This window comes from Oncorhynchus keta, unplaced genomic scaffold (genome assembly GCF_023373465.1).
Source record: "Oncorhynchus keta strain PuntledgeMale-10-30-2019 unplaced genomic scaffold, Oket_V2 Un_contig_6399_pilon_pilon, whole genome shotgun sequence".
NCBI lineage: Eukaryota > Metazoa > Chordata > Actinopteri > Salmoniformes > Salmonidae > Oncorhynchus > Oncorhynchus keta.
The window spans coordinates 192501-219917 of NW_026288841.1; the positions used below are offsets into that span (position 1 = coordinate 192501).

Here is a 27417-nt window from a genome sequence, read left to right on the forward strand (position 1 = left end):
AGGGAGGGGAGAGAGGAGAGGGAGCTGAGGGAGGGGAGGGAGCTGAGGGGAGGGACCTGAGGGAGGGGAGAGAGAGGGGGAGAGAGGAGAGGGAGGAGGACAGGGAGCTGAGGGAGGGGAGAGGAGAGGGAGGAGGACAGGGAGCTGAGGAGGGGGAGAGAGGAGAGGGAGGAGGACAGGGAGCTGAGGGAGGGGAGAGAGGAGGGGGAGGAGGAGAGGGAGAGAGCTGAGGGAGGGGAGAGAGGAGAGGGAGCTGAGGGAGGGGAGAGAGGAGGGAGGAGGGGAGGGAGGAGGACAGGGAGCTGAGGGAGGGGAGAGAGGAGGGAGGAGGGGAGGGAGGAGGACAGGGAGCTGAGGGAGGGGAGAGGAGAGGGAGGAGGACAGGGAGCTGAGGGAGGGGAGAGAGGAGGGGAGAGAGGAGAGTGAGGGAGAGAGGAGAGGGAGGAGGAGAGGGAGAGAGGAGAGGGAGGAGGAGAGGGAGCTGAGGGAGGGGAGAGAGGAGGGGAGGAGAGTGAGGGAGCTGAGGGAGGGGAGGGAGCTGAGGGAGGGGAGGGAGCTGAGGGAGGGGAGAGAGGGGGGGGAGAGAGGAGAGGGAGGAGGACAGGGAGCTGAGGGAGGGGAGAGAGGAGGGGGAGAGAGGAGAGGGAGGAGGACAGGGAGCTGAGGAGGGGGAGAGAGGAGAGGGAGGAGGACAGGGAGCTGAGGGAGGGGAGAGAGGAGGGGGAGGAGGAGAGGGAGGGAGCTGAGGGAGGGGAGAGAGGAGAGGGAGCTCAGGGAGGGGAGAGAGGAGAGGGAGGGGAGAGAGGAGGGAGGAGGGGAGGGAGCTGGGGAGAGAGGAGAGGGAGGGAGGGGAGAGAGGAGAGGGAGGAGGAGAGGGAGCTGAGGGAGGAGGAGAGGGAGCTGAGGGAGGGGAGGGAGAGAGGAGAGGGAGCTGAGGGAGGGGAGAGAGGAGAGGGAGGAGGACAGGGAGCTGAGGGATGGGAGAGAGGAGGGGGAGAGAGGAGAGTGAGGCAGCTGAGAGAGGAGAGGGAGAGAGGAGAGGGAGGAGGAGGAGAGGGAGGAGGAGAGGGAGCTGAGGGAGGGGAGAGAGGAGGGGAGAGAGGAGAGTGAGGGAGCTGAGGGAGAGAGAGGAGAGGGAGCTGAGGGAGGGGAGAGAGGAGAGGGAGCTGAGGGAGGGGAGGGAGCTGAGGGGAGGGACCTGAGGGAGGGGAGGGAGCTGAGGGGAGGGACCTGAGGAGGGGGAGAGAGGAGGGGAGAGAGGAGAGGGAGGAGGACAGGGAGCTGAGGGAGGGGAGAGAGGAGGGGGAGAGAGGAGAGGGAGGAGGACAGGGAGCTGAGGAGGGGGAGAGAGGAGAGGGAGGAGGACAGGGAGCTGAGGGAGGGGAGAGAGGAGGGGGAGGAGGAGAGGGAGAGAGCTGAGGGAGGGGAGAGAGGAGAGGGAGCTCAGGGAGGGGAGATAGGAGAGGGAGCTGAGGGAGGGGAGAGAGGAGGGAGGAGGGGAGGGAGGAGGACAGGGAGCTGGGGGAGGGAGGAGGACAGGGAGCTGAGGGAGGGGAGAGAGGAGAGGGAGGAGGACAGGGAGCTGAGGGAGGGGAGAGAGGAGGGGGAGAGAGGAGAGTGAGGGAGCTGAGAGGGAGAGAGGAGAGGGAGGAGGAGAGGGAGCTGAGGGAGGGGAGAGAGGAGGGGAGGAGAGTGAGGGAGCTGAGGGAGGGGAGAGAGGAGAGGGAGCTGAGGGAGGGGAGAGGGAGCTGAGGGAGGGGAGGGAGGAGGGGGAGAGAGGAGAGGGAGGAGGACAGGGAGCTGAGGGAGGGGAGAGAGGAGGGGGAGAGAGGAGAGGGAGGAGGACAGGGAGCTGAGGAGGGGAGAGAGGAGAGGGAGGAGGACAGGGAGCTGAGGGAGGGGAGAGAGGAGGGGGCTGAGGGAGGGGAGAGAGGAGAGGGAGCTCAGGGAGGGGAGAGAGGAGAGGGAGCTGAGGGAGGGGAGGGAGGAGGGGAGGGAGCTGGGGAGAGAGGAGAGGGAGGGAGGGGGAGAGAGGAGGGAGGCGGAGAGGGAGCTGAGGGAGGAGGAGAGGGAGCTGAGGGAGGGGAGGGAGAGAGGAGAGGGAGAGAGGAGAGGGAGCTGAGGGAGGGGAGAGAGGAGAGGGAGGAGGACAGGGAGCTGAGGGAGGGGAGAGAGGAGGGAGGAGGGGAGGGAGCTGAGGGAGGGGAGAGAGGAGGGGAGGGAGCGGAGGGAGGGGAGAGAGGAGAGGGAGCTGAGGGAGGAGGAGAGGGAGGAGGAGAGGGAGGGGAGGGAGGGGAGGGAGAGGGGAGAGGGAGAGAGGAGAGGGAGCGGAGGGAGGGGAGAGAGGAGAGGGAGGAGGACAGGGAGCTGAGGGAGGGGAGAGAGGAGGGGAGGAGGAGAGGGAGGGGAGAGAGGAGAGGGAGCTGAGGGAGGGGAGAGGGGAGAGGGAGCTGAGGGAGGGGAGAGGGAGGGGAGAGAGGAGAGGGAGGAAGAGAGGGAGCTGAGGGAGGGGAGAGAGGAGAGGGAGCTCAGGGGGAGGGAGGGGGGAGAGAGGAGAGGGAGGAGGACAGGGAGCTGAGGGAGGAGAGAGAGGAGGGGAGAGGGAGAGAGGAGAGGGAGGAGGACAGGGAGCTGAGGGGGGGGGGAGGAGGAGGGGGAGAGAGGAGAGGGAGGAGGACAGGGAGCTGAGGGAGGAGAGAGAGGAGGGGGAGAGGGAGTATTTTGAGACCACACTTTAAGCATTGAGATCTGTGAAAGTGGATTAAAAGCAGAACCGTATTAATCATGAAGCAATGACTCCCATGTATTTTAGAACCGGAGAGATCTGTCTGCTATGTCTCTCTCTCTCTCTCTTCTCTCTCTCTCTCTCTCTCTCTCTCTCTCTCTCTCTCTCTCTCTCTCTCTCTCTCTCTCTCTCTCTCTCTCTCTCTCTCTCTCTCTCTCTCTCTCTCTCTCTCTCTCTCTCTCTCTCTCTCTCTCTCTCTCTCTCTCTCTCTCTCTCTCTCTCTCTCTGCCTCTCTCTCTCTCTGCCTCTCTCTCTCTCTCTCTCTCTCTGCCTCTCTGTCTCTCTGTCTCTCTGTCTCTCTGTCTCTCTGTCTCTCTGTCTCTCTGTCTCTCTGTCTCTCTGTCTCTCTCTGTCTCTCTGTCTCTCTGTCTCTGCCTCTCTGCTATGTGTCTCTCTCTGTCTGACTGCTATGTGTCTGTGTCTTGGAGAATCTCCCCTAGTTTATCCTACAATACTGGACATGAATACTATTTGAAGTGGAGGTTAAGGCTGACACACCAGGAAGACAGTGGAGGTTAAGGCTGACACACCAGGAAGACAGTGGAGGTTAAGGCTGACACACCAGGAAGACAGTGGAGGTTAAGGCTGAGACACCAGGAAGACAGTGGAGGTTAAGGCTGACACACCAGGAAGACAGTGGAGGTTAAGGCTGAGACACCAGGAAGACAGTGGAGGTTAAGGCTGAGACACCAGGAAGACAGTGGAGGTTAAGGCTGAGACACCAGGAAGACAGTGGAGGTTAAGGCTGAGACACCAGGAAGACAGTGGAGGTTAAGGCTGACACACCAGGAAGACAGTGGAGGTTAAGGCTGAGACACCAGGAAGACAGTGGAGGTTAAGGCTGAGACACCGGGAAGACAGTGGAGGTTAAGGCTGACACACCGGGAAGACAGTGGAGGTTAAGGCTGACACACCGGGAAGACAGTGGAGGTTAAGGCTGACACACCGGGAAGACAGTGGAGGTTAAGGCTGACACACCAGGAAGACAGTGGAGGTTAAGGCTGACACACCAGGAAGACAGTGGAGGTTAAGGCTGAGACACCAGGAAGACAGTGGAGGTTAAGGCTGACACACCAGGAAGACAGTGGAGGTTAAGGCTGAGACACCAGGAAGACAGTGGAGGTTAAGGCTGAGACACCAGGAAGACAGTGGAGGTTAAGGCTGAGACACCAGGAAGACAGTGGAGGTTAAGGCTGAGACACCAGGAAGACAGTGGAGGTTAAGGCTGACACACCAGGAAGACAGTGGAGGTTAAGGCTGAGACACCGGGAAGACAGTGGAGGTTAAGGCTGAGACACCGGGAAGACAGTGGAGGTTAAGGCTGACACACCGGGAAGACAGTGGAGGTTAAGGCTGACACACCGGGAAGACAGTGGAGGTTAAGGCTGACACACCGGGAAGACAGTGGAGGTTAAGGCTGAGACACCGGGAAGACAGTGGAGGTTAAGGCTGAGACACCGGGAAGACAGTGGAGGTTAAGGCTGACACACCGGGAAGACAGTGGAGGTTAAGGCTGACACACCGGGAAGACAGTGGAGGTTAAGGCTGAGACACCGGGAAGACAGTGGAGGTTAAGGCTGAGACACCGGGAAGACAGTGGAGGTTAAGGCTGAGACACCGGGAAGACAGTGGAGGTTAAGGCTGACACACCGGGAAGACAGTGGAGGTTAAGGCTGACACACCGGGAAGACAGTGGAGGTTAAGGCTGACACACCGGGAAGACAGTGGAGGTTAAGGCTGACACACCGGGAAGACAGTGGAGGTTAAGGCTGAGACACCGGGAAGACAGTGGAGGTTAAGGCTGAGACACCGGGAAGACAGTGGAGGTTAAGGCTGAGACACCAGGAAGACAGTGGAGGTTAAGGCTGAGACACCGGGAAGACAGTGGAGGTTAAGGCTGAGACACCGGGAAGACAGTGGAGGTTAAGGCTGAGACACCAGGAAGACAGTGGAGGTTAAAGCTGAGACACCAGGAAGACAGTGGAGGTTAAGGCTGACACCAGGAAGACAGTGGAGATTAAGGCTGAGACACCAGGAAGACAGTGGAGGTTAAGGCTGAGACACCGGGAAGACAGTGGAGGTTAAGAGAGAGATCTCTTACTGTCCCGTGGTGTGATGGAGATCTCTTACTGTCCCGCGGTGGGATGGAGATCTCTTACTGTCCCGCGGTGTGATGGAGATCTCTTACTGTCCCGCGGTGGGATGGAGATCTCTTACTGTCCCGCGGTGGGATGGAGATCTCTTACTGTCCCGTGGTGGGATGGAGATCTCTTACTGTCCCGTGGTGTGATGGAGATCTCTTACTGTCCCGTGGTGTGATGGAGATCTCTTACTGTCCCGTGGTGTGATGGAGATCTCTTACTGTCCCGCGGTGTGATGGAGATCTCTTACTGTCCCGCGGTGGGATGGAGATCTCTTACTGTTCCGTGGTGTGATGGAGATCTCTTACTGTTCCGTGGTGGGATGGAGATCTCTTACTGTCCCGCGGTGGGATGGAGATCTCTTACTGTCCCGCGGTGTGATGGAGATCTCTTACTGTCCCGCGGTGGGATGGAGATCTGTCCGCGGTGGGATGGAGATCTCTTACTGTTCCGCGGTGGGATGGAGATCTCTTACTGTCCCGTGGTGGGATGGAGATCTCTTACTGTCCCGTGGTGTGATGGAGATCTCTTACTGTCCCGTGGTGGGATGGAGATCTCTTACTGTCCCGTGGTGGGATGGAGATCTCTTACTGTCCCGCGGTGGGATGGAGATCTCTTACTGTCCCGTGGTGGGATGGAGATCTCTTACTGTCCCGCGGTGGGATGGAGATCTCTTACTGTCCCGTGGTGGGATGGAGATCTCTTACTGTCCCGCGGTGTGATGGAGATCTCTTACTGTCCCGCGGTGGGATGGAGATCTCTTACTGTCCTGTGGTGGGATGGAGATCTCTTACTGTCCCGTGGTGGGATGGAGATCTCTTACTGTCCCGTGGTGTGATGGAGATCTCTTACTGTCCTGTGGTGGGATGGAGATCTCTTACTGTCCCGTGGTGGGATGGAGATCTCTTACTGTCCCGCGGTGGGATGGAGATCTCTTACTGTCCCGCGGTGGGATGGAGATCTCTTACTGTCCCGCGGTGGGATGGAGATCTCTTACTGTCCCGTGGTGGGATGGAGATCTCTTACTGTCCCGTGGTGTGATGGAGATCTCTTACTGTCCCGTGGTGTGATGGAGATCTCTTACTGTCCCGTGGTGTGATGGAGATCTCTTACTGTCCCGCGGTGTGATGGAGATCTCTTACTGTCCCGCGGTGGGATGGAGATCTCTTACTGTTCCGTGGTGTGATGGAGATCTCTTACTGTTCCGTGGTGGGATGGAGATCTCTTACTGTCCCGCGGTGGGATGGAGATCTCTTACTGTCCCGTGGTGGGATGGAGATCTCTTACTGTCCCGCGGTGGGATGGAGATCTGTCCCGCGGTGGGATGGAGATCTCTTACTGTCCCGCGGTGGGATGGAGATCTCTTACTGTCCCGCGGTGGGATGGAGATCTGTCCCGCGGTGGGATGGAGATCTCTTACTGTTCCGTGGTGTGATGGAGATCTCTTACTGTCCCGTGGTGGGATGGAGATCTCTTACTGTCCCGTGGTGTGATGGAGATCTCTTACTGTCCTGTGGTGGGATGGAGATCTCTTACTGTCCCGTGGTGGGATGGAGATCTCTTACTGTCCCGCGGTGGGATGGAGATCTCTTACTGTCCCGTGGTGGGATGGAGATCTCTTACTGTCCGCGGTGTGATGGAGATCTCTTACTGTCCCGTGGTGGGATGGAGATCTCTTACTGTCCCGCGGTGTGATGGAGATCTCTTACTGTCCCGCGGTGGGATGGAGATCTCTTACTGTCCTGTGGTGGGATGGAGATCTCTTACTGTCCCGTGGTGGGATGGAGATCTCTTACTGTCCCGTGGTGTGATGGAGATCTCTTACTGTCCTGTGGTGGGATGGAGATCTCTTACTGTCCCGTGGTGGGATGGAGATCTCTTACTGTCCCGCGGTGGGATGGAGATCTCTTACTGTCCCGTGGTGGGATGGAGATCTCTTACTGTTCCGCGGTGGGATGGAGATCTCCTGCTTGTTGCTGTTTACACTGATTCAACATGTGGAATTGTCATGAAAATGAATGTAAAATGATGACCAGTGTCCTGGTAAGATTCAGTTCTGGCGTGTTTCTAAAGCATTTCTCTCTCTCTCTCTCTTCCCCCGTCTCTCTCTCTCTCTCTCTTCCCGTCTCTCTCTCTCTCTTCCCGTCTCTCTCTCTCTCTTCGTCTCTCTCTCTCTCTCTCTCTCTCTCTCTCTCTCTCTCTCTCTCTCTCTCTCTCTCTCTCTCTCTCTCTCTCTCTCTCTCTCTCTCTCCTCTCTCTCTCTCTCTTCTCCCCTCTCTCTCTCTCTCTTCTCCCCTCTCTCTCCCCTCTCTCTCTCTCTCTCTTCCCTCTCTCTCTCTCTCTCTTCCCCCTCTCTCTCTCTCTCTCTCTCTCTCTCTCTCTTCCCCCCTCTCTCTCTCTTCCCCCTCTCTCTCTCTTCCTGTCTCTCTCCAGGGAGACTACAATCCGGTCAAAACCAAAGTCCTCCACTTCAGTCTGAACCCTACGAGCATGGCCAAACAGCAGCGTGTGGAGGAAGTGGAGGCGCTGAGGGCAGAAGTAGAGTGTTTGAGGGAACGCCTCCGCTCACTGCAGACAGGGGGCGCTATCCCTCTTGCTGCTGCTGCAGGAGAGGCCAGCCTCAGTCTGCCTCCCTCACAGGAGGTCCTGGGTAAGAGGAAACGCACAGCTCACTGACAGCTTTTCACTGGTGACGGGCTGTTCTCTCGTTCAGGGTTTATGCAAAAACAAAACGTTATTTATACTGGAGAACTGGCAAGCCTCTACTTCAGCCTCTCGACCTTCAGCTTCTCGACCTTCATCCTCTTTCTCGACCTTCATCCTCTTTCTCGACCTTCATCTTTGTCATCGCCCCTCTCTGCCGTCGGCCCCTCTCTCTGCCGTCGGCCCCTCTCTCTGCCGTCGGCCCCTCTCTCTGCCGTCGGCCCCTCTCTCTGCCGTCGGCCCCTCTCTGCCGTCGGCCCCTCTCTCTGCCGTCGGCCTCTCTCTGCCGTCGGCCCCGCTCTGCCGTCGGCCCCTCTCTCTGCCGTCGGCCCCGCTCTGCCGTCGGCCCCTCTCTCTGCCGTCGGCCCCCCTCTCTGCCGTCGGCCCCTCTCTGCCATCGGCTCCTCGCTCTACCGTCGGCCCCTCTCTCTGCCGTCGGCCCCTCTCTCTGCCGTCGGGCCCTCGCTCTACCGTCGGCCCCTCTCTCTGCCGTCGGCCCCTCTCTCTACCGTCGGCCCCTCTCTCTACCGTCGGCCCCTCTCTCTACCGTCGGCCCCTCTCTCTACCGTCGGCCCCTCTCTCTACCGTCGGCCCCTCTCTCTACCGTCGGCCCCTCTCTCTGCCGTCGGCCCCTCTCTCTGCCGTCGGCCCCTCTCTCTGCCGTCGGCCCCTCGCTCTACCGTCGGCCCCTCGCTCTACCTCTATTCTTTCTCATTGCTGCGGCTGGCTGGCCGGCTAGCGGACTGCTGCGGATGGCTGGCCGGCTAGCGGACTGCTGCGGATGGCTGGCCGGCTAGCGGACTGCTGCGGCTGGCTGGCTGGCTAGCGGACTGCTGCGGCTGGCTGGCTGGCTAGCGGACTGCTGCGGCTGGCTGGCCGGCTAGCGGACTGCTGCGGCTGGCTGGCCGGCTAGCGGACTGCTGCGGCTGGCTGGCCGGCTAGCGGACTGCTGCGGCTGGCTGGCCGGCTAGCGGACTGCTGCGGATGGCTGGCCGGCTAGCGGACTGCTGCGGCTGGCTAGCGGACTGCTGCGGCTGGCTGGCTGGCTAGCGGACTGCTGCGGCTGGCTAGCTAGTGGACTGCTGCGGCTGGCTGGCTGGCTAGTGGACTGCTGCGGCTGGCTGGCTGGCTAGTGGACTGCTGCGGCTGGCTAGTGGACTGCTGCGGCTGGCTGGCCAGAGAGGACTCGTATTTTCCTTTGAGGCTTTAAGTGTTCTTACACCGCTTCTGAACGTTCAGCGAGGAAACGGACACGGCAGCGTTGTTGTAGCTTGTTACATAACTTCTGAGTGATAGGAAGCACCACCACCAATCAGCCTCCACCACCGCTCGCATGCCTGCCGTTACTATGACAACTAGCGTAGGCGTGTCAGCCAATGACTGCTGCGTGAACACACACATCTGATTTTGGTGGGTTGTATAACATGGTGTTTGGACAGCCAGTATCCCAAAACGGATTTGAGCATTAATGCCTGCAGTGTGAACACGGCTTTAGTTACCCCTGGAGAGAGACTGAAACTCACTGTAGAAATGGGCTGTTTATACACACACAGACACACAGACACACACACACAGACACACACAGACACACACAGACACACACAGACACACACAGACACACACAGACACAGACACACAGACACACACACACAGACACACACACACAGACACACACACACAGACACACACACACAGACACACACACACAGACACACACACACAGACACACACACACAGACACACACACAGACACAGACACACAGACACAGACACACAGACACAGACACACAGACACAGACACACAGACACAGACACACAGACACAGACACACAGACACAGACACACAGACACACGCACACACACACACACACACACACACACAGACACACACAGACACACGCACAGACTGAACACAGAAATGGTCTGTTTTAGGGAGAGGGAACGTGAGAGGACCTAGAGAATGAGAAATGGACAGACAGAGGAGAAACAAAGAAAAGTGTGGAGAGGGAAGAATAGGAGAGAGGGAGGACAAGGGAGGACAAGGGAGGAGAGAGGGAGGACAAGGGAGGAGAGAGGGAGGACAAGGGAGGAGAGAGGGAGGACGAGGGAGGAGAGAGGGAGGACAAGGGAGGAGAGAGGGAGGAGAGAGGGAGGACAAGGGAGGAGAGAGGGAGGAGAGAGGGAGGACAAGGGAGGAGAGAGAGAGGACAAGGGAGGAGAGAGGGAGGACAAGGGAGGAGAGAGGGAGGACAAGGGAGGAGAGAGGGAGGACGAGGGAGGGAGAGAGAGAGGGAGAGGGAGGACGAGGGAGGAGAAAGGGAGGAGAGAGGGAGGACAAGGGAGGAGAGAGGGAGGAGAGAGGGAGGACAAGGGAGGAGAGAGAGAGGAGAGAGGGAGGACAAGGGGGAGGAGAGAGAGAGGACAAGGGAGGAGAGAGGGAGGACAAGGGAGGAGAGAGAGAGGACAAGGGAGGAGAGAGGGAGGACGAGGGAGGAGAGAGAGAGGGAGAGGGAGGACAAGGGAGGAGAGGGAGGACATGGGAGGAGAGAGGGAGGACAAGGGAGGAGAGAGGGAGGAGAGAGGGAGGACAAGGGAGGAGAGAGGGAGGAGAGAGGGAGGACAAGGGAGGGAGAGAGAGAGGAGAGAGGGAGGACAAGGGAGGAGAGAGAGAGGACAAGGGAGGAGAGAGGGAGGACAAGGGAGGAGAGAGGGAGGACAAGGGAGGAGAGAGGGAGGACGAGGGAGGAGAGAGAGAGGGAGAGGGAGGACAAGGGAGGAGAAAGGGAGGAGAGAGGGAGGACAAGGGAGGAGAGAGGGAGGACAAGGGAGGAGAGAGGGAGGAGAGAGGGAGGACAAGGGAGGAGAGAGGGAGGACAAGGGAGGAGAGAGGGAGGACAAGGGAGGAGAAAGGGAGGAGAGAGGGAGGACAAGGGAGGAGAGAGGGAGGACAAGGGAGGAGAGAGGGAGGAGAGAGGGAGGACAAGGGAGGAGAGAGGGAGGACAAGGGAGGAGAGAGGGAGGACAAGGGAGGAGAAAGGGAGGAGAGAGGGAGGACAAGGGAGGAGAGAGGGAGGACAAGGGAGGAGAGAGGGAGGAGAGAGGGAGGACAAGGGAGGGGAGAGAGGGAGGAGAGAGGGAGGAGAGGGAGGAGAGAGGGAGGACAAGGGAGGAGAGAGGGAGGACAAGGGAGGAGAAAGGGAGGAGAGAGGGAGGACAAGGGAGGAGAGAGGGAGGGACAAGGGAGGAGAGAGGGAGGAGAGAGGGAGGACAAGGGAGGAGAGAGGGAGGAGAGAGGGAGGACAAGGGAGGAGAGAGGGAGGACAAGGGAGGAGAGAGGGAGGAGAGAGGGAGGACAAGGGAGGAGAGAGGGAGGACAAGGGAGGAGAGAGGGAGGACAAGGGAGGAGAGAGGGAGGACAAGGGAGGAGAGAGAGAGGGAGGACATGGGAGGAGAGAGGACAAGGGAGGGAGGAGAGAGGACAAGGGAGGGAGGAGAGAGGACAAGGGAGGAGAGAGGAAAGACAAGGGAGGAGAGAGGGAGGACAAGGGAGGAGAGAGGGAGGACAAGAGAGGGAGGACAAGGGAGGAGAGAGGGAGGGAGGAGAGGAGGGAGGGAGGAGAGAGGGAGGGAGGAGAGAGGGAGGACAAGGAAGGGAGGAGAGAGGGAGGAGAGAGGGAGGGAGGAGAGACGGAGGACAAGGGAGGGCGGAGAGACGGAGGACAAGGGAGGAGAGGGGGAGGACAGAGGCAGGAGAGGGGGAGGACAGAGGGAAGACAGGGGAGTAGAGAGGGAGGAGAGAGGGAGGACAGGGGCGGAGAGAGGGAGGACAGGGGCGGAGAGAGGGAGGACAGGGGCGGACGAGGGAGGACGAGGGAGGGAGAGGGAGGACGAGGGAGGGAGAGGGAGGACGAGGGAGGAGAGAGAGAGAGAGAGACAGGGAGGAGAGAACGAGGGAGGAGAGCGGGAGGACAAGGGAGGAGATGAAGTAGAGAGGAGAGGAGCAGAGACGTGATTATGAGTAATCTGGAGGGTGAGGAGTATCACATTATGAATAAAGCATGTAATTACCCTCACGCTGTCAACGGCTGGATGTGTCTGTGTCATTGTTCATTGTTGTGATTATGTGACGTTAATTACACAGTCATTCAGTTGTTCCATTAGGCTCTGTTCCGACTCCACTCGACCCACACCACTCCTTCTGAACTATGGAACATTCACTGTTGTGTCAATAATTGATCAGATTCCAGGCAGGCCCATTTCTCTGGCTTGGAGAGGGTGTTCCAGATGCTACCCTGTTCCCTAGGTAGTACACTCCTCTTGACCTGGGAGCCTGTGGGTACTACAAGGGGAATATGGTGTTCCAGATGCTACCCTGTTCCCTAGGTAGTACACTCCTCTTGACCTGGGAGCCTGTGGGTACTACAAGGGGAATATGGTGTTCCAGATGCTACCCTGTTCCCTAGGTAGTACACTCCTCTTGACCTGGGAGCCTGTGGGTACTACAAGGGGAATATGGTGTTCCAGATGCTACCCTGTTCCCTAGGTAGTACACTCCTCTTGACCTGGGAGCCTGTGGGTACTACAAGGGGAATATGGTGTTCCAGATGCTACCCTGTTCCCTAGGTAGTACACTCCTCTTGACCTGGGAGCCTGTGGGTACTACAAGGGGAATATGGTGTTCCAGATGCTACCCTGTTCCCTAGGTAGTACACTCCTCTTGACCTGGGAGCCTGTGGGTACTACAAGGGGAATATGGTGTTCCAGATGCTACCCTGTTCCCTAGGTAGTGCACTCCTCTTGACCTGGGAGCCTGTGGGTACTACAAGGGGAATATGGTGTTCCAGATGCTACCCTGTTCCCTAGGTAGTACACTCCTCTTGACCTGGGAGCCTGTGGGTACTACAAGGGGAATATGGTGTTCCAGATGCTACCCTGTTCCCTAGGTAGTACACTCCTCTTGACCTGGGAGCCTGTGGGTACTACAAGGGGAATATGGTGTTCCAGATGCTACCCTGTTCCCTAGGTAGTGCACTCCTCTTGACCTGGGAGCCTGTGGGTACTACAAGGGGAATATGGTGTTCCAGATGCTACCCTGTTCCCTAGGTAGTACACTCCTCTTGACCTGGGAGCCTGTGGGTACTACAAGGGGAATATGGTGTTCCAGATGCTACCCTGTTCCCTAGGTAGTACACTCCTCTTGACCTGGGAGCCTGTGGGTACTACAAGGGGAATATGGTGTTCCAGATGCTACCCTGTTCCCTAGGTAGTGCACTCCTCTTGACCTGGGAGCCTGTGGGTACTACAAGGGGAATATGGTGTTCCAGATGCTACCCTGTTCCCTAGGTAGTACACTCCTCTTGACCTGGGAGCCTGTGGGTACTACAAGGGGAATATGGTGTTCCAGATGCTACCCTGTTCCCTAGGTAGTACACTCCTCTTGACCTGGGAGCCTGTGGGTACTACAAGGGGAATATGGTGTTCCAGATGCTACCCTGTTCCCTAGGTAGTACACTCCTCTTGACCTGGGAGCCTGTGGGTACTACAAGGGGAATAGGGTGTTCCAGATGCTACCCTGTTCCCTAGGTAGTACACTCCTCTTGACCTGGGAGCCTGTGGGTACTACAAGGGGAATATGGTGTTCCAGATGCTACCCTGTTCCCTAGGTAGTACACTCCTCTTGACCTGGGAGCCTGTGGGTACTACAAGGGGAATATGGTGTTCCAGATGCTACCCTGTTCCCTAGGTAGTACACTCCTCTTGACCTGGGAGCCTGTGGGTACTACAAGGGGAATATGCTGTTCCAGATGCTACCCTGTTCCCTAGGTAGTACACTCCTCTTGACCTGGGAGCCTGTGGGTACTACAAGGGGAATATGGTGTTCCAGATGCTACCCTGTTCCCTAGGTAGTACACTCCTCTTGACCTGGGAGCCTGTGGGTACTACAAGGGGAATATGGTGTTCCAGATGCTACCCTGTTCCCTAGGTAGTACACTCCTCTTGACCTGGGAGCCTGTGGGTACTACAAGGGGAATATGGTGTTCCAGATGCTACCCTGTTCCCTAGGTAGTACACTCCTCTTGACCTGGGAGCCTGTGGGTACTACAAGGGGAATAGGGTGTTCCAGATGCTACCCTGTTCCCTAGGTAGTACACTCCTCTTGACCTGGGAGCCTGTGGGTACTACAAGGGGAATATGGTGTTCCAGATGCTACCCTGCTCCCTAGGTAGTACACTCCTCTTGACCTGGGAGCCTGTGGGTACTACAAGGGGAATATGGTGTTCCAGATGCTACCCTGTTCCCTAGGTAGTACACTCCTCTTGACCTGGGAGCCTGTGGGTACTACAAGGGGAATATGGTGTTCCAGATGCTACCCTGTTCCTCGGTAGTACACTCCTCTTGACCTGGGAGCCTGTGGGTACTACAAGGGGAATATGGTGTTCCAGATGCTACCCTGTTCCCTAGGTAGTACACTCCTCTTGACCTGGGAGCCTGTGGGTACTACAAGGGGAATATGCTGTTCCAGATGCTACCCTGTTCCCTAGGTAGTACACTCCTCTTGACCTGGGAGCCTGTGGGTACTACAAGGGAATATGGTGTTCCAGATGCTACCCTGTTCCCTAGGTAGTACACTCCTCTTGACCTGGGAGCCTGTGGGTACTACAAGGGGAATATGGTGTTCCAGATGCTACCCTGTTCCCTAGGTAGTACACTCCTCTTGACCTGGGAGCCTGTGTGTACTACAAGGGGAATATGGTGTTCCAGATGCTACCCTGTTCCCTAGGTAGTACACTCCTCTTGACCTGGGAGCCTGTGGGTACTACAAGGGGAATATGGTGTTCCAGATGCTACCCTGTTCCCTAGGTAGTACACTCCTCTTGACCTGGGAGCCTGTGGGTACTACAAGGGGAATAGGGTGCTTTTTTTTCTGGACGCGTGCTTTGTATTCGCAAATCAAGTCGTTTAAACCAGTAAGTCGCTATTCCAAATTGATTTCAGACTTAATTGAACTAATTATTCCTGTCTATTCTCCTCTCCACCTCTTCTCTCCTCTCCACCTCTTCTCTCCACCTCTTCTCTCCACCTCTTCTCTCCACCTCTTCTCTCCTCTCCACCTCTTCTCTCCTCTCCACCTCTTCTCTCCACCTCTTCTCTCCACCTCTCCTCTTCTCTCCACCTCTTCTCTCCTCTCCACCTCTTCTCTTCTCTCCACCTCTTCTCTCCTCTCCACCTCTTCTCTCCACCTCTTCTCTTCTCTCCACCTCTTCTCTTCTCTCCACCTCTTCTCTTCTCTCCACCTCTTCTCTCCACCTCTTCTCTCCTCTCCACCTCTCCTCTCCACCTCTTCTCTCCTCTCCACCTCTTCTCTCCTCTCCACCTCTTCTCTCCTCTCCACCTCTTCTCTCCACCTCTTCTCTCCTCTCCACCTCTTCTCTCCTCTCCACCTCTTCTCTCCTCTCCACCTCTTCTCTCCTCTCCACCTCTTCTCTCCTCTCCACCTCTTCTCTCCTCTCCACCTCTTCTCTCCACCTCTTCTCTCCACCTCTTCTCTTCTCTCCTCTCCACCTCTTCTCTCCTCTCCACCTCTTCTTTCCTCTCCACCTCTTCTCTCCACCTCTTCTCTCCACCTCTGCTCTCCACCTCTTCTCTCCTCTCCACCTCTCCTCTCCACCTCTTCTCTCCACCTCTTCTCTCCACCTCTCCTCTCCACCTCTTCTCTCCACCTCTTCTCTCCACCTCTTCTCTCCACCTCTTCTCTTCTCTCCACCTCTTCTCTCCACCTCTTCTCTCCACCTCTTCTCTCCCATCCACCTCTTCTCTTCCATCCACCTCTTCTCTCCTCTCCACCTCTTCTCTCCTCTCCACCTCTTCTCTCCACCTCTTTTCTCTCCTCTCCACCTCTTCTCTCCACCTCTTTTCTCTCCCCTCCACCTCTTTTCTCTTCTCTCCACCTCTTTTCTCTTCTCTCCACCTCTTCTCTCCACCTCTTCTCTCCACCTCTTCTCTCCACCTCTTCTCTCCACCTCTTCTCTTCCATCCACCTCTTCTCTCCTCTCCACCTCTTCTCTCCTCTCCACCTCTTCTTTCCTCTCCACCTCTTCTCTCCTCTCCACCTCTTCTCTCCACCTCTTCTCTCCACCTCTTCTCTCCTCTCCACCTCTTCTCTCCACCTCTTCTCTCCACCTCTTCTCTCCACCTCTTCTCTCCACCTCTCCTCTCCACCTCTTCTCTCCACCTCTTCTCTTCTCTCCACCTCTTCTCTCCACCTCTTCTCTTCTTCCACCTCTTCTCTCCTCTCCACCTCTTCTCTCCACCTCTTCTCTTCTCTCCACCTCTTTTCTCTCCTCTCCACCTCTTCTCTCCACCTCTTTTCTCTCCCCTCCACCTCTTTTCTCTTCTCTCCACCTCTTTTCTCTTCTCTCCACCTCTTCTCTTCTCTCCACCTCTTCTCTCCACCTCTTCTCTTCTCTCCACCTCTTCTCTCCTCTCCACCTCTTCTCTCCTCTCCACCTCTTCTCTCCACCTCTTCTCTTCTCTCCACCTCTTCTCTCCTCTCCACCTCTTCTCTCCTCTCCACCTCTTCTCTCCTCTCCACCTCTTCTCTCCACCTCTTCTCTCCTCTCCACCTCTTCTCTCCACCTCTTCTCTCCTCTCCACCTCTTCTCTCCTCTCCACCTCTTCTCTCCTCTCCACCTCTTCTCTCCACCTCTTCTCTTCTCTTCTCTCCACCTCTTCTCTCCTCTCCACCTCTTCTCTCCACCTCTTTTCTCTCCCCTCCACCTCTTTTCTCTTCTCTCCACCTCTTTTCTCTTCTCCTCTCCTCTCCACCTCTTCTCTCTTCTCTCCACCTCTTTTCTCTTCTCTCCACCTCTTCTCTCCACCTCTTCTCTCCACCTCTTGTCTCCTCTCCACCTCTTCTCTCCACCTCTTCTCTTCTCTCCTCTCCACCTCTTCTCTCCACCTCTTTTCTCTCCTCTCCACCTCTTCTCTCCACCTCTTTTCTCTCCCCTCCACCTCTTTTCTCTTCTCTCCACCTCTTTTCTCTTCTCCTCTCCTCTCCACCTCTTCTCTCCACCTCTTCTCTCCACCTCTTCTCTCCACCTCTTCTCTCCACCTCTTCTCTCCACCTCTTCTCTCCACCTCTCCTCTCCACCTCTTCTCTTCTCTCCACCTCTTCTCTCCACCTCTTCTCTCCACCTCTTCTCTCCACCTCTTCTCTCCACCTCTTCTCTTCCATCCACCTCTTCTCTCCTCTCCACCTCTTCTCTCCACCTCTTCTCTTCTCTCCTCTCCACCTCTTCTCTCCACCTCTTTTCTCTCCTCTCCACCTCTTCTCTCTTCTCTCCACCTCTTTTCTCTTCTCTCCACCTCTTCTCTCCACCTCTTCTCTCCACCTCTTCTCTCCTCTCCACCTCTTTTCTCTTCTCTCCACCTCTTTTCTCTTCTCTCCACCTCTTCTCTCCGCCTCTTCTCTTCCATCCACCTCTTCTCTCCTCTCCACCTCTTTTCTCTTCTCTCCACCTCTTTTCTCTCCCCTCCACCTCTTTTCTCTTCTCTCCACCTCTTTTCTCTTCTCTCCACCTCTTGTCTCCTCTCCACCTCTTCTCTCCACCTCTTCTCTCCTCTCCACCTCTTCTCTCCTCTCCACCTCTTCTTTCCTCTCCACCTCTTCTCTCCTCTCCACCTCTTCTCTCCACCTCTTCTCTCCACCTCTTCTCTCCTCTCCACCTCTTCTCTCCACCTCTTCTCTCCACCTCTTCTCTCCACCTCTTCTCTCCACCTCTTCTCTCCACCTCTTCTCTCCACCTCTCCTCTCCACCTCTTCTCTCCACCTCTTCTCTTCTCTCCACCTCTTCTCTCCACCTCTTCTCTCCACCTCTTCTCTTCTTCCACCTCTTCTCTCCTCTCCACCTCTTCTCTCCACCTCTTTTCTTCTCTCCTCTCCACCTCTTCTCTCCACCTCTTTTCTCTCCTCTCCACCTCTTCTCTCCACCTCTTTTCTCTCCCCTCCACCTCTTTTCTCTTCTCTCCACCTCTTTTCTCTTCTCTCCACCTCTTCTCTCCACCTCTTCTCTCCACCTCTTGTCTCCTCTCCACCTCTTCTCTCCACCTCTTCTCTTCTCTCCTCTCCACCTCTTCTCTCCACCTCTTTTCTCTCCTCTCCACCTCTTCTCTCCACCTCTTTTCTCTCCCCTCCACCTCTTTTCTCTTCTCTCCACCTCTTTTCTCTTCTCCTCTCCTCTCCACCTCTTCTCTCCACCTCTTCTCTCCACCTCTTCTCTCCACCTCTTCTCTCCACCTCTCCTCTCCACCTCTTCTCTTCTCTCCACCTCTTCTCTCCACCTCTTCTCTCCACCTCTTCTCTCCACCTCTTCTCTTCCATCCACCTCTTCTCTCCTCTCCACCTCTTCTCTCCACCTCTTCTCTTCTCTCCTCTCCACCTCTTCTCTCTTCTCTCCACCTCTTTTCTCTTCTCTCCACCTCTTCTCTCCACCTCTTCTCTCCACCTCTTCTCTCCTCTCCACCTCTTTTCTCTTCTCTCCACCTCTTTTCTCTTCTCTCCACCTCTTCTCTCCTCTCCACCTCTTTTCTCTTCTCTCCACCTCTTCTCTTCTCTCCACCTCTTCTCTTCTCTCCACCTCTTCTCTCCTCTCCACCTCTTCTCTCCTCTCCACCTCTTCTCTCCTCTCCACCTCTTCTCTCCTCTCCACCTCTTCTCTCCAGGGACCTCTTCTCTTCTCTTCACCTCTTCTCTCCTCTCCACCTCTTCTCTCCTCTCCACCTCTTCTCTTCTCTCCACCCTTTCTCCACCTCTTCTCTCCTCTCCACCTCTTCTTTCCTCTCCACCTCTTCTCTCCACCTCTTCTCTCCACCTCTTCTCTCCTCTCCACCTCTTCTCTCCACCTCTTCTCTCCACCTCTTCTCTCCACCTCTTCTCTCCACCTCTTCTCTCCACCTCTTCTCTCCACCTCTCCTCTCCACCTCTCCTCTCCACCTCTCCTCTCCACCTCTTCTCTCCACCTCTTCTCTCCACCTCTTCTCTCCACCTCTTCTCTCCACCTCTTCTCTTCCATCCACCTCTTCTCTCCTCTCCACCTCTTCTCTCCACCTCTTCTCTCCTCTCCACCTCTTCTCTCCACCTCTTTTCTCTCCTCTCCACCTCTTCTCTCCTCTCCACCTCTTCTCTCCACCTCTTCTCTTCACCTCTTCTCTCCTCTCCACCTCTTCTCTCCTCTCCACCTCTTCTCTCCTCTCCACCTCTTCTCTCCTCTCCACCTCTTTTCTTCTCTCCACCTCTTTTCTCTCCTCTCCACCTCTTCTCTCCACCTCTTTTCTCTCCCCTCCACCTCTTTTCTCTTCTCTCCACCTCTTTTCTCTTCTCTCCACCTCTTCTCTCCACCTCTTCTCTCCACCTCTTGTCTCCTCTCCACCTCTTCTCTCCACCTCTTCTCTCCTCTCCACCTCTTCTCTCCACCTCTTCTCTCCACCTCTTCTCTCCTCTCCACCTCTTCTCTCCTCTCCACCTCTTTTCTTCTCTCCACCTCTTTTCTCTCCTCTCCACCTCTTCTCTCCACCTCTTTTCTCTCCCCTCCACCTCTTTTCTCTTCTCTCCACCTCTTTTCTCTTCTCTCCACCTCTTCTCTCCACCTCTTCTCTCCACCTCTTGTCTCCTCTCCACCTCTTCTCTCCACCTCTTCTCTCCTCTCTCCACCTCTTCTCTCCACCTCTTTTCTCTCCTCTCCACCTCTTCTCTCCACCTCTTTTTTCTCTCCCCTCCACCTCTTTTCTCTTCTCTCCACCTCTTCTCTCCACCTCTTCTCTCCACCTCTTCTCTCCTCTCCACCACTTTTCTCTTCTCTCCACCTCTTCTCTTCTCTCCACCTCTTCTCTCCACCTCTTCTCTCCTCTCCACCTCTTCTCTCCTCTCCACCTCTTCTCTCCACCTCTTCTCTCCACCTCTTCTCTCCACCTCTTCTCTCCACCTCTTCTCTCCTCTCCACCACTTTTCTCTCCTCTCCACCTCTTCTCTCCTCTCCACCTCTTCTTTCCTCTCCACCTCTTCTCTCCTCTCCACCTCTTCTCTCCACCTCTTCTCTCCACCTCTTCTCTCCTCTCCACCTCTTCTCTCCACCTCTTCTCTCCACCTCTTCTCTCCACCTCTCCTCTCCACCTCTTCTCTCCACCTCTTCTCTTCTCTCCACCTCTTCTCTCCACCTCTTCTCTTCTTCCACCTCTTCTCTCCTCTCCACCTCTTCTCTCCACCTCTTCTCTTCTCTCCTCTCCACCTCTTCTCTCCACCTCTTTTCTCTCCTCTCCACCTCTTCTCTCCACCTCTTTTCTCTCCCCTCCACCTCTTTTCTCTTCTCTCCACCTCTTTTCTCTTCTCTCCACCTCTTCTCTTCTCTCCACCTCTTCTCTCCACCTCTTCTCTTCTCTCCACCTCTTCTCTTCTCTCCACCTCTTCTCTCCTCTCCACCTCTTCTCTCCTCTCCACCTCTTCTCTCCACCTCTTCTCTTCTCTCCACCTCTTCTCTCCTCTCCACCTCTTCTCTCCTCTCCACCTCTCCTCTCCTCTCCTCCTCTTCTCTCCACCTCTTCTCTCCTCTCCACCTCTTCTCTCCTCTCCACCTCTTCTCTCCTCTCCACCTCTTCTCTCCTCTCCACCTCTTCTCTCCTCTCCACCTCTTCTCTCCACCTCTTCTCTCCACCTCTTCTCTTCTCTTCTCTCCACCTCTTCTCTCCTCTCCACCTCTTCTCTCCACCTCTTTTCTCTCCCCTCCACCTCTTTTCTCTTCTCTCCACCTCTTTTCTCTTCTCCTCTCCTCTCCACCTCTTCTCTCTTCTCTCCACCTCTTTTCTCTTCTCTCCACCTCTTCTCTCCACCTCTTCTCTCCACCTCTTGTCTCCTCTCCACCTCTTCTCTCCACCTCTTCTCTTCTCTCCTCTCCACCTCTTCTCTCCACCTCTTTTCTCTCCTCTCCACCTCTTCTCTCCACCTCTTTTCTCCCCTCCACCTCTTTTCTCTTCTCTCCACCTCTTTTCTCTTCTCCTCTCCTCTCCACCTCTTCTCTCCACCTCTTCTCTCCACCTCTTCTCTCCACCTCTTCTCTCCACCTCTTCTCTCCACCTCTTCTCTCCACCTCTTCTCTCCACCTCTTCTCTCCACCTCTTCTCTTCCATCCACCTCTTCTCTCCTCTCCACCTCTTCTCTTCCATCCACCTCTTCTCTCCTCTCCACCTCTTCTCTTCTCTCCTCTCCACCTCTTTTCTCTCCTCTCCACCTCTTCTCTCTTCTCTCCACCTCTTTTCTCTTCTCTCCACCTCTTCTCTCCACCTCTTCTCTCCACCTCTTCTCTCCTCTCCACCTCTTTTCTCTTCTCTCCACCTCTTTTCTCTTCTCTCCACCTCTTCTCTCCGCCTCTTCTCTTCCATCCACCTCTTCTCTCCTCTCCACCTCTTTTCTCTTCTCTCCACCTCTTTTCTCTCCCCTCCACCTCTTTTCTCTTCTCTCCACCTCTTTTCTCTTCTCTCCACCTCTTGTCTCCTCTCCACCTCTTCTCTCCACCTCTTCTCTCCTCTCCACCTCTTCTCTCCTCTCCACCTCTTCTTTCCTCTCCACCTCTTCTCTCCTCTCCACCTCTTCTCTCCACCTCTTCTCTCCACCTCTTCTCTCCTCTCCACCTCTTCTCTCCACCTCTTCTCTCCACCTCTTCTCTCCACCTCTTCTCTCCACCTCTTCTCTCCACCTCTTCTCTCCACCTCTTCTCTCCACCTCTCCTCTCCACCTCTTCTCTCCACCTCTTCTCTTCTCTCCACCTCTTCTCTCCACCTCTTCTCTCCACCTCTTCTCTTCTTCCACCTCTTCTCTCCACCTCTTTTCTTCTCTCCTCTCCACCTCTTCTCTCCACCTCTTTTCTCTCCTCTCCACCTCTTCTCTCCACCTCTTTTCTCTCCCCTCCACCTCTTTTCTCTTCTCTCCACCTCTTTTCTCTTCTCTCCACCTCTTCTCTCCACCTCTTCTCTCCACCTCTTGTCTCCTCTCCACCTCTTCTCTCCACCTCTTCTCTTCTCTCCTCTCCACCTCTTCTCTCCACCTCTTTTCTCTCCTCTCCACCTCTTCTCTCCACCTCTTTTCTCTCCCCTCCACCTCTTTTCTCTTCTCTCCACCTCTTTTCTCTTCTCCTCTCCTCTCCACCTCTTCTCTCCACCTCTTCTCTCCACCTCTTCTCTCCACCTCTTCTCTCCACCTCTCCTCTCCACCTCTTCTCTTCTCTCCACCTCTTCTCTCCACCTCTTCTCTCCACCTCTTCTCTCCACCTCTTCTCTTCCATCCACCTCTTCTCTCCTCTCCACCTCTTCTCTCCACCTCTTCTCTTCTCTCCTCTCCACCTCTTCTCTCTTCTCTCCACCTCTTTTCTCTTCTCTCCACCTCTTCTCTCCACCTCTTCTCTCCACCTCTTCTCTCCTCTCCACCTCTTTTCTCTTCTCTCCACCTCTTTTCTCTTCTCTCCACCTCTTCTCTCCTCTCCACCTCTTTTCTCTTCTCTCCACCTCTTCTCTTCTCTCCACCTCTTCTCTTCTCTCCACCTCTTCTCTCCTCTCCACCTCTTCTCTCCTCTCCACCTCTTCTCTCCTCTCCACCTCTTCTCTCCTCTCCACCTCTTCTCTCCACCTCTTCTCTTCTCTTCACCTCTTCTCTCCTCTCCACCTCTTCTCTCCTCTCCACCTCTTCTCTTCTCTCCACCTCTTCTCTCCACCTCTTCTCTCCTCTCCACCTCTTCTTTCCTCTCCACCTCTTCTCTCCACCTCTTCTCTCCACCTCTTCTCTCCTCTCCACCTCTTCTCTCCACCTCTTCTCTCCACCTCTTCTCTCCACCTCTTCTCTCCACCTCTTCTCTCCACCTCTCCTCTCCACCTCTCCTCTCCACCTCTCCTCTCCACCTCTTCTCTCCACCTCTTCTCTCCACCTCTTCTCTCCACCTCTTCTCTCCACCTCTTCTCTCCACCTCTTCTCTTCCATCCACCTCTTCTCTCCTCTCCACCTCTTCTCTCCACCTCTTCTCTCCTCTCCACCTCTTCTCTCCACCTCTTTTCTCTCCTCTCCACCTCTTCTCTCCTCTCCACCTCTTCTCTCCACCTCTTCTCTTCACCTCTTCTCTCCTCTCCACCTCTTCTCTCCTCTCCACCTCTTCTCTCCTCTCCACCTCTTCTCTCCACCTCTTCTCTCCACCTCTCCTCTCCACCTCTTCTCTTCTCTCCACCTCTTCTCTCCACCTCTTCTCTCCACCTCTTCTCTTCCATCCACCTCTTCTCTCCTCTCCACCTCTTCTCTCCACCTCTTCTCTTCTCTCCTCTCCACCTCTTCTCTCTTCTCTCCACCTCTTTTCTCTTCTCTCCACCTCTTCTCTCCACCTCTTCTCTCCACCTCTTCTCTCCTCTCCACCTCTTTTCTCTTCTCTCCACCTCTTTTCTCTTCTCTCCACCTCTTCTCTCCTCTCCACCTCTTTTCTCTTCTCTCCACCTCTTCTCTTCTCTCCACCTCTTCTCTTCTCTCCACCTCTTCTCTCCTCTCCACCTCTTCTCTCCTCTCCACCTCTTCTCTCCTCTCCACCTCTTCTCTCCTCTCCACCTCTTCTCTCCACCTCTTCTCTTCTCTTCACCTCTTCTCTCCTCTCCACCTCTTCTCTCCTCTCCACCTCTTCTCTTCTCTCCACCTCTTCTCTCCACCTCTTCTCTCCTCTCCACCTCTTCTTTCCTCTCCACCTCTTCTCTCCTCTCCACCTCTTCTTTCCTCTCCACCTCTTCTCTCCACCTCTTCTCTCCACCTCTTCTCTCCACCTCTTCTCTCCACCTCTTCTCTCCACCTCTTCTCTCCACCTCTCCTCTCCACCTCTCCTCTCCACCTCTCCTCTCCACCTCTTCTCTCCACCTCTTCTCTCCACCTCTTCTCTCCACCTCTTCTCTCCACCTCTTCTCTCCACCTCTTCTCTTCCATCCACCTCTTCTCTCCTCTCCACCTCTTCTCTCCACCTCTTCTCTCCTCTCCACCTCTTCTCTCCACCTCTTTTCTCTCCTCTCCACCTCTTCTCTCCTCTCCACCTCTTCTCTCCACCTCTTCTCTTCACCTCTTCTCTCCTCTCCACCTCTTCTCTCCTCTCCACCTCTTCTCTCCTCTCCACCTCTTCTCTCCTCTCCACCTCTTTTCTTCTCTCCACCTCTTTTCTCTCCTCTCCACCTCTTCTCTCCACCTCTTTTCTCTTCTCTCCACCTCTTTTCTCTTCTCTCCACCTCTTCTCTCCACCTCTTGTCTCCTCTCCACCTCTTCTCTCCACCTCTTCTCTCCTCTCCACCTCTTCTCTCCACCTCTTTTCTCTCCTCTCCACCTCTTCTCTCCACCTCTTTTCTCTCCCCTCCACCTCTTTTCTCTTCTCTCCACCTCTTCTCTCCACCTCTTCTCTCCACCTCTTCTCTCCACCTCTTCTCTCCACCTCTTCTCTCCTCTCCACCACTTTTCTCTTCTCTCCACCTCTTCTCTTCTCTCCACCTCTTCTCTCCACCTCTTCTCTCCTCTCCACCTCTTCTCTCCTCTCCACCTCTTCTCTCCACCTCTCCTCTCCACCTCTTCTCTCCTCTCCACCTCTTCTCTCCTCTCCACCTCTTCTCTCCTCTCCACCTCTTCTCTCCTCTCCACCTCTTCTCTCCACCTCTTCTCTTCTCTCCACCTCTTCTCTCCTCTCCACCTCTTCTCTCCTCTCCACCTCTTCTCTTCTCTCCACCTCTTCTCCCCACCTCTTCTCTCCTCTCCACCTCTTCTTTCCTCTCCACCTCTTCTCTCCACCTCTTCTCTCCACCTCTTCTCTCCACCTCTCCTCTCCACCTCTCCTCTCCTCTCCACCTCTTCTCTCCACCTCTTCTCTCCACCTCTTCTCTCCACCTCTTCTCTCCACCTCTTCTCTCCACCTCTTCTCTCCACCTCTTCTCTTCTCTCCACCTCTTCTCTTCTCTCCACCTCTTCTCTTCTCCACCTCTTCTCTCCACCTCTTCTCTCCACCTCTTCTCTCCACCTCTTCTCTCTCCACCTCTTCTCTTCCATCCACCTCTTCTCTCCTCTCCACCTCTTCTCTCCACCTCTTCTCTTCTCTCCTCTCCACCTCTTCTCTCCACCTCTTTTCTCTCCTCTCCACCTCTTCTCTCTTCTCTCCACCTCTTTTCTCTTCTCTCCACCTCTTCTCTCCACCTCTTCTCTCCTCTCCACCTCTTTTCTCCTCTCCACCTCTTTTCTCTTCTCTCCACCTCTTCTCTCCTCTCCACCTCTTTTCTCTTCTCTCCACCTCTTCTCTTCTCTCCACCTCTTCTCTTCTCTCCACCTCTTCTCTCCTCTCCACCTCTTCTCTCCTCTCCACCTCTTCTCTCCTCTCCACCTCTTCTCTCCACCTCTTCTCTCCTCTCCACCTCTTCTTTCCTCTCCACCTCTTCTCTCCACCTCTTCTCTCCACCTCTTCTCTCCACCTCTTCTCTCCTCTCCACCTCTTCTCTCCACCTCTTCTCTCCACCTCTTCTCTCCACCTCTCCTCTCCACCTCTCCTCTCCACCTCTCCTCTCCACCTCTTCTCTCCACCTCTTCTCTCCACCTCTTCTCTCCACCTCTTCTCTTCCATCCACCTCTTCTCTCCTCTCCACCTCTTCTCTCCACCTCTTCTCTTCTCTCCTCTCCACCTCTTCTCTCCACCTCTTTTCTCTCCTCTCCACCTCTTCTCTCCTCTCCACCTCTTCTCTTCTCTTCACCTCTTCTCTTCTCTTCACCTCTTCTCTCCTCTCCACCTCTTCTCTCCTCTCCACCTCTTCTCTTCTCTCCACCTCTTCTCTCCACCTCTTCTCTCCTCTCCACCTCTTCTTTCCTCTCCACCTCTTCTCTCCTCTCCACCTCTTCTCTCCTCTCCACCTCTTCTCTCCTCTCCACCTCTTCTCTCCTCTCCACCTCTTCTCTTCTCTCCACCTCTTCTCTCCACCTCTTCTCTCCTCTCCACCTCTTCTCTCCACCTCTTCTCTCCACCTCTTCTCTCCACCTCTTCTCTTCTCTCCACCTCTTCTCTCCACCTCTTCTCTCCACCTCTTCTCTTCCATCCACCTCTTCTCTCCTCTCCACCTCTTCTCTCCACCTCTTCTCTTCTCTCCTCTCCACCTCTTCTCTCCACCTCTTTTCTCTCCCCTCCACCTCTTTTCTCTTCTCTCCACCTCTTTTCTCTTCTCTCCACCTCTTCTCTCCACCTCTTCTCTCCTCTCCACCTCTTTTCTCTTCTCTCCACCTCTTCTCTCCACCTCTTCTCTTCCATCCACCTCTTCTCTCCTCTCCACCTCTTTTCTCTTCTCTCCACCTCTTTTCTCTTCTCTCCACCTCTTCTCTCTTCTCTCCACCTCTTCTCTTCTCTCCACCTCTTCTATCCTCTCCACCTTTTCTCTCCACCTCTTCTATCCTCTCCACCTCTTCTCTCCCTCTTCTATCCTCTCCACCTCTTCTCTCCACCTCTTCTATCCTCTCCACCTCTTCTCTCCACCTCCTCTCTCCTCTATGTTTTAGATCTTCTTGTCTCCTCTCTCCTAGTCACTGCATAGTGACTCTGTTTAACGTTAAGGGACTGTTCTGTGTTCTACATGTGGCTTAACACGACTGTTCTGTGTTGTAGATCTGCGTAAACAGATGGAAACAGCTGAACTGAAGAACCAGCGGTTGAAGGAGGTGTGGAATGTTGTATTACATAGACAATAAACATGTTTTATCCCCTTTCTTCCTCCTACACATCTTATTCCTCTCCTCTACCTCATCCCTCTCTCCTAACTCATCCCTCTCTCCTCTACCTCATCTCTCTCTCCTCTACCTCATCCCTCTCTCCTCTACCTCATCCCTCTCTCCTCTACCTCATCCCTCTCTCCTCTACCTCATCCCTCTCTCCTCTACCTCATCCCTCTCTCCTCTACCTCATCCCTCTCTCCTCTACCTCATCCCTCTCTCCTCTACCTCATCCCCCTCTCTCCTCTACCTCATCCCCCTCTCTCCTCTACCTCATCCCCCTCTCTCCTCTACCTCATCCCTCTCTCTCCTCTACCTCATCTCTCTCTCCTCTACCTCATCTCTCTCTCCTCTACCTCATCTCTCTCTCCTCTACCTCATCTCTCTCTCCTCTACCTCATCTCTCTCTCTCCTCTACCTCCTCTACCTCATCTCTCTCTCTCTCCTCTACCTCATCTCTCTCTCTCTCTCCTCTACCTCATCTCTCTCTCTCTCCTCTACCTCATCTCTCTCTGTGAGTGAGAGTGACAGTGTGAGAGTGAGTGGGTGACGGAGAGTGTGAGTGAGTGGGTGACGGAGAGTGTGAGTGAGTGGGTGACGGAGAGTGTGAGTGAGTGGGTGACGGAGAGTGTGAGTGAGTGAGTGACGGAGAGTGTGAGTGAGTGACGGAGAGTGTGAGTGAGTGACGGAGAGTGTGAGTGAGTGACGGAGTGTGTGAGTGAGTGAGAGACTATTGTGAACCAGTGTTGTATCTGTGTTGTTGCCAGGTGTTCCAGAGGAAGATTCAGGAGTTCAGGACGGTGTGTTATGTTCTGACCGGCTATCAGATAGACATCACTACTGAGAACCAGTACAGGCTGACCTCTGTCTACGCTGAACATATGGACGACTCTCTACTGTTTAAGGTACAAACACACAAGGTGACCAGACGGTTAGAGTGTTGGGCCAGTAACCAATCACCGAACCGACAAGGTGACCAAGCGGTTAGAGTGTTGGGATGA

At 55.3% G+C, this 27417-nt stretch overlaps 1 protein-coding gene and 1 long non-coding RNA gene across 51 annotated transcripts in view; both read left to right on the forward strand.

Annotated features, from left to right (window-relative positions):
* mad1l1 (mitotic arrest deficient 1 like 1) overlaps positions 1-27417 on the forward strand; it is a 90449-nt gene extending 63032 nt beyond the window's left edge. The window contains exons 16-18 of the mRNA XM_052511180.1: positions 7360-7576; positions 26313-26365; positions 27184-27417. Of these exons, the coding sequence (XP_052367140.1) occupies positions 7360-7576; positions 26313-26365; positions 27184-27417 (504 nt within the window). The remainder of the gene's footprint in view (positions 1-7359; positions 7577-26312; positions 26366-27183) is intronic.
* On the forward strand, positions 3205-4874 carry LOC127925874 (uncharacterized). Of its 50 annotated transcripts, XR_008122671.1 has the most exons (8): positions 3205-3619; positions 3748-4099; positions 4164-4259; positions 4324-4419; positions 4548-4611; positions 4644-4675; positions 4740-4771; positions 4802-4867. It is a non-coding gene; the product is annotated as an uncharacterized LOC127925874 (long non-coding RNA). The 50 variants fall into 50 exon arrangements; XR_008122659.1 differs by having other exon boundaries at positions 4644-4771; positions 4802-4874; XR_008122664.1 differs by having other exon boundaries at positions 4324-4387; positions 4644-4771; positions 4802-4874.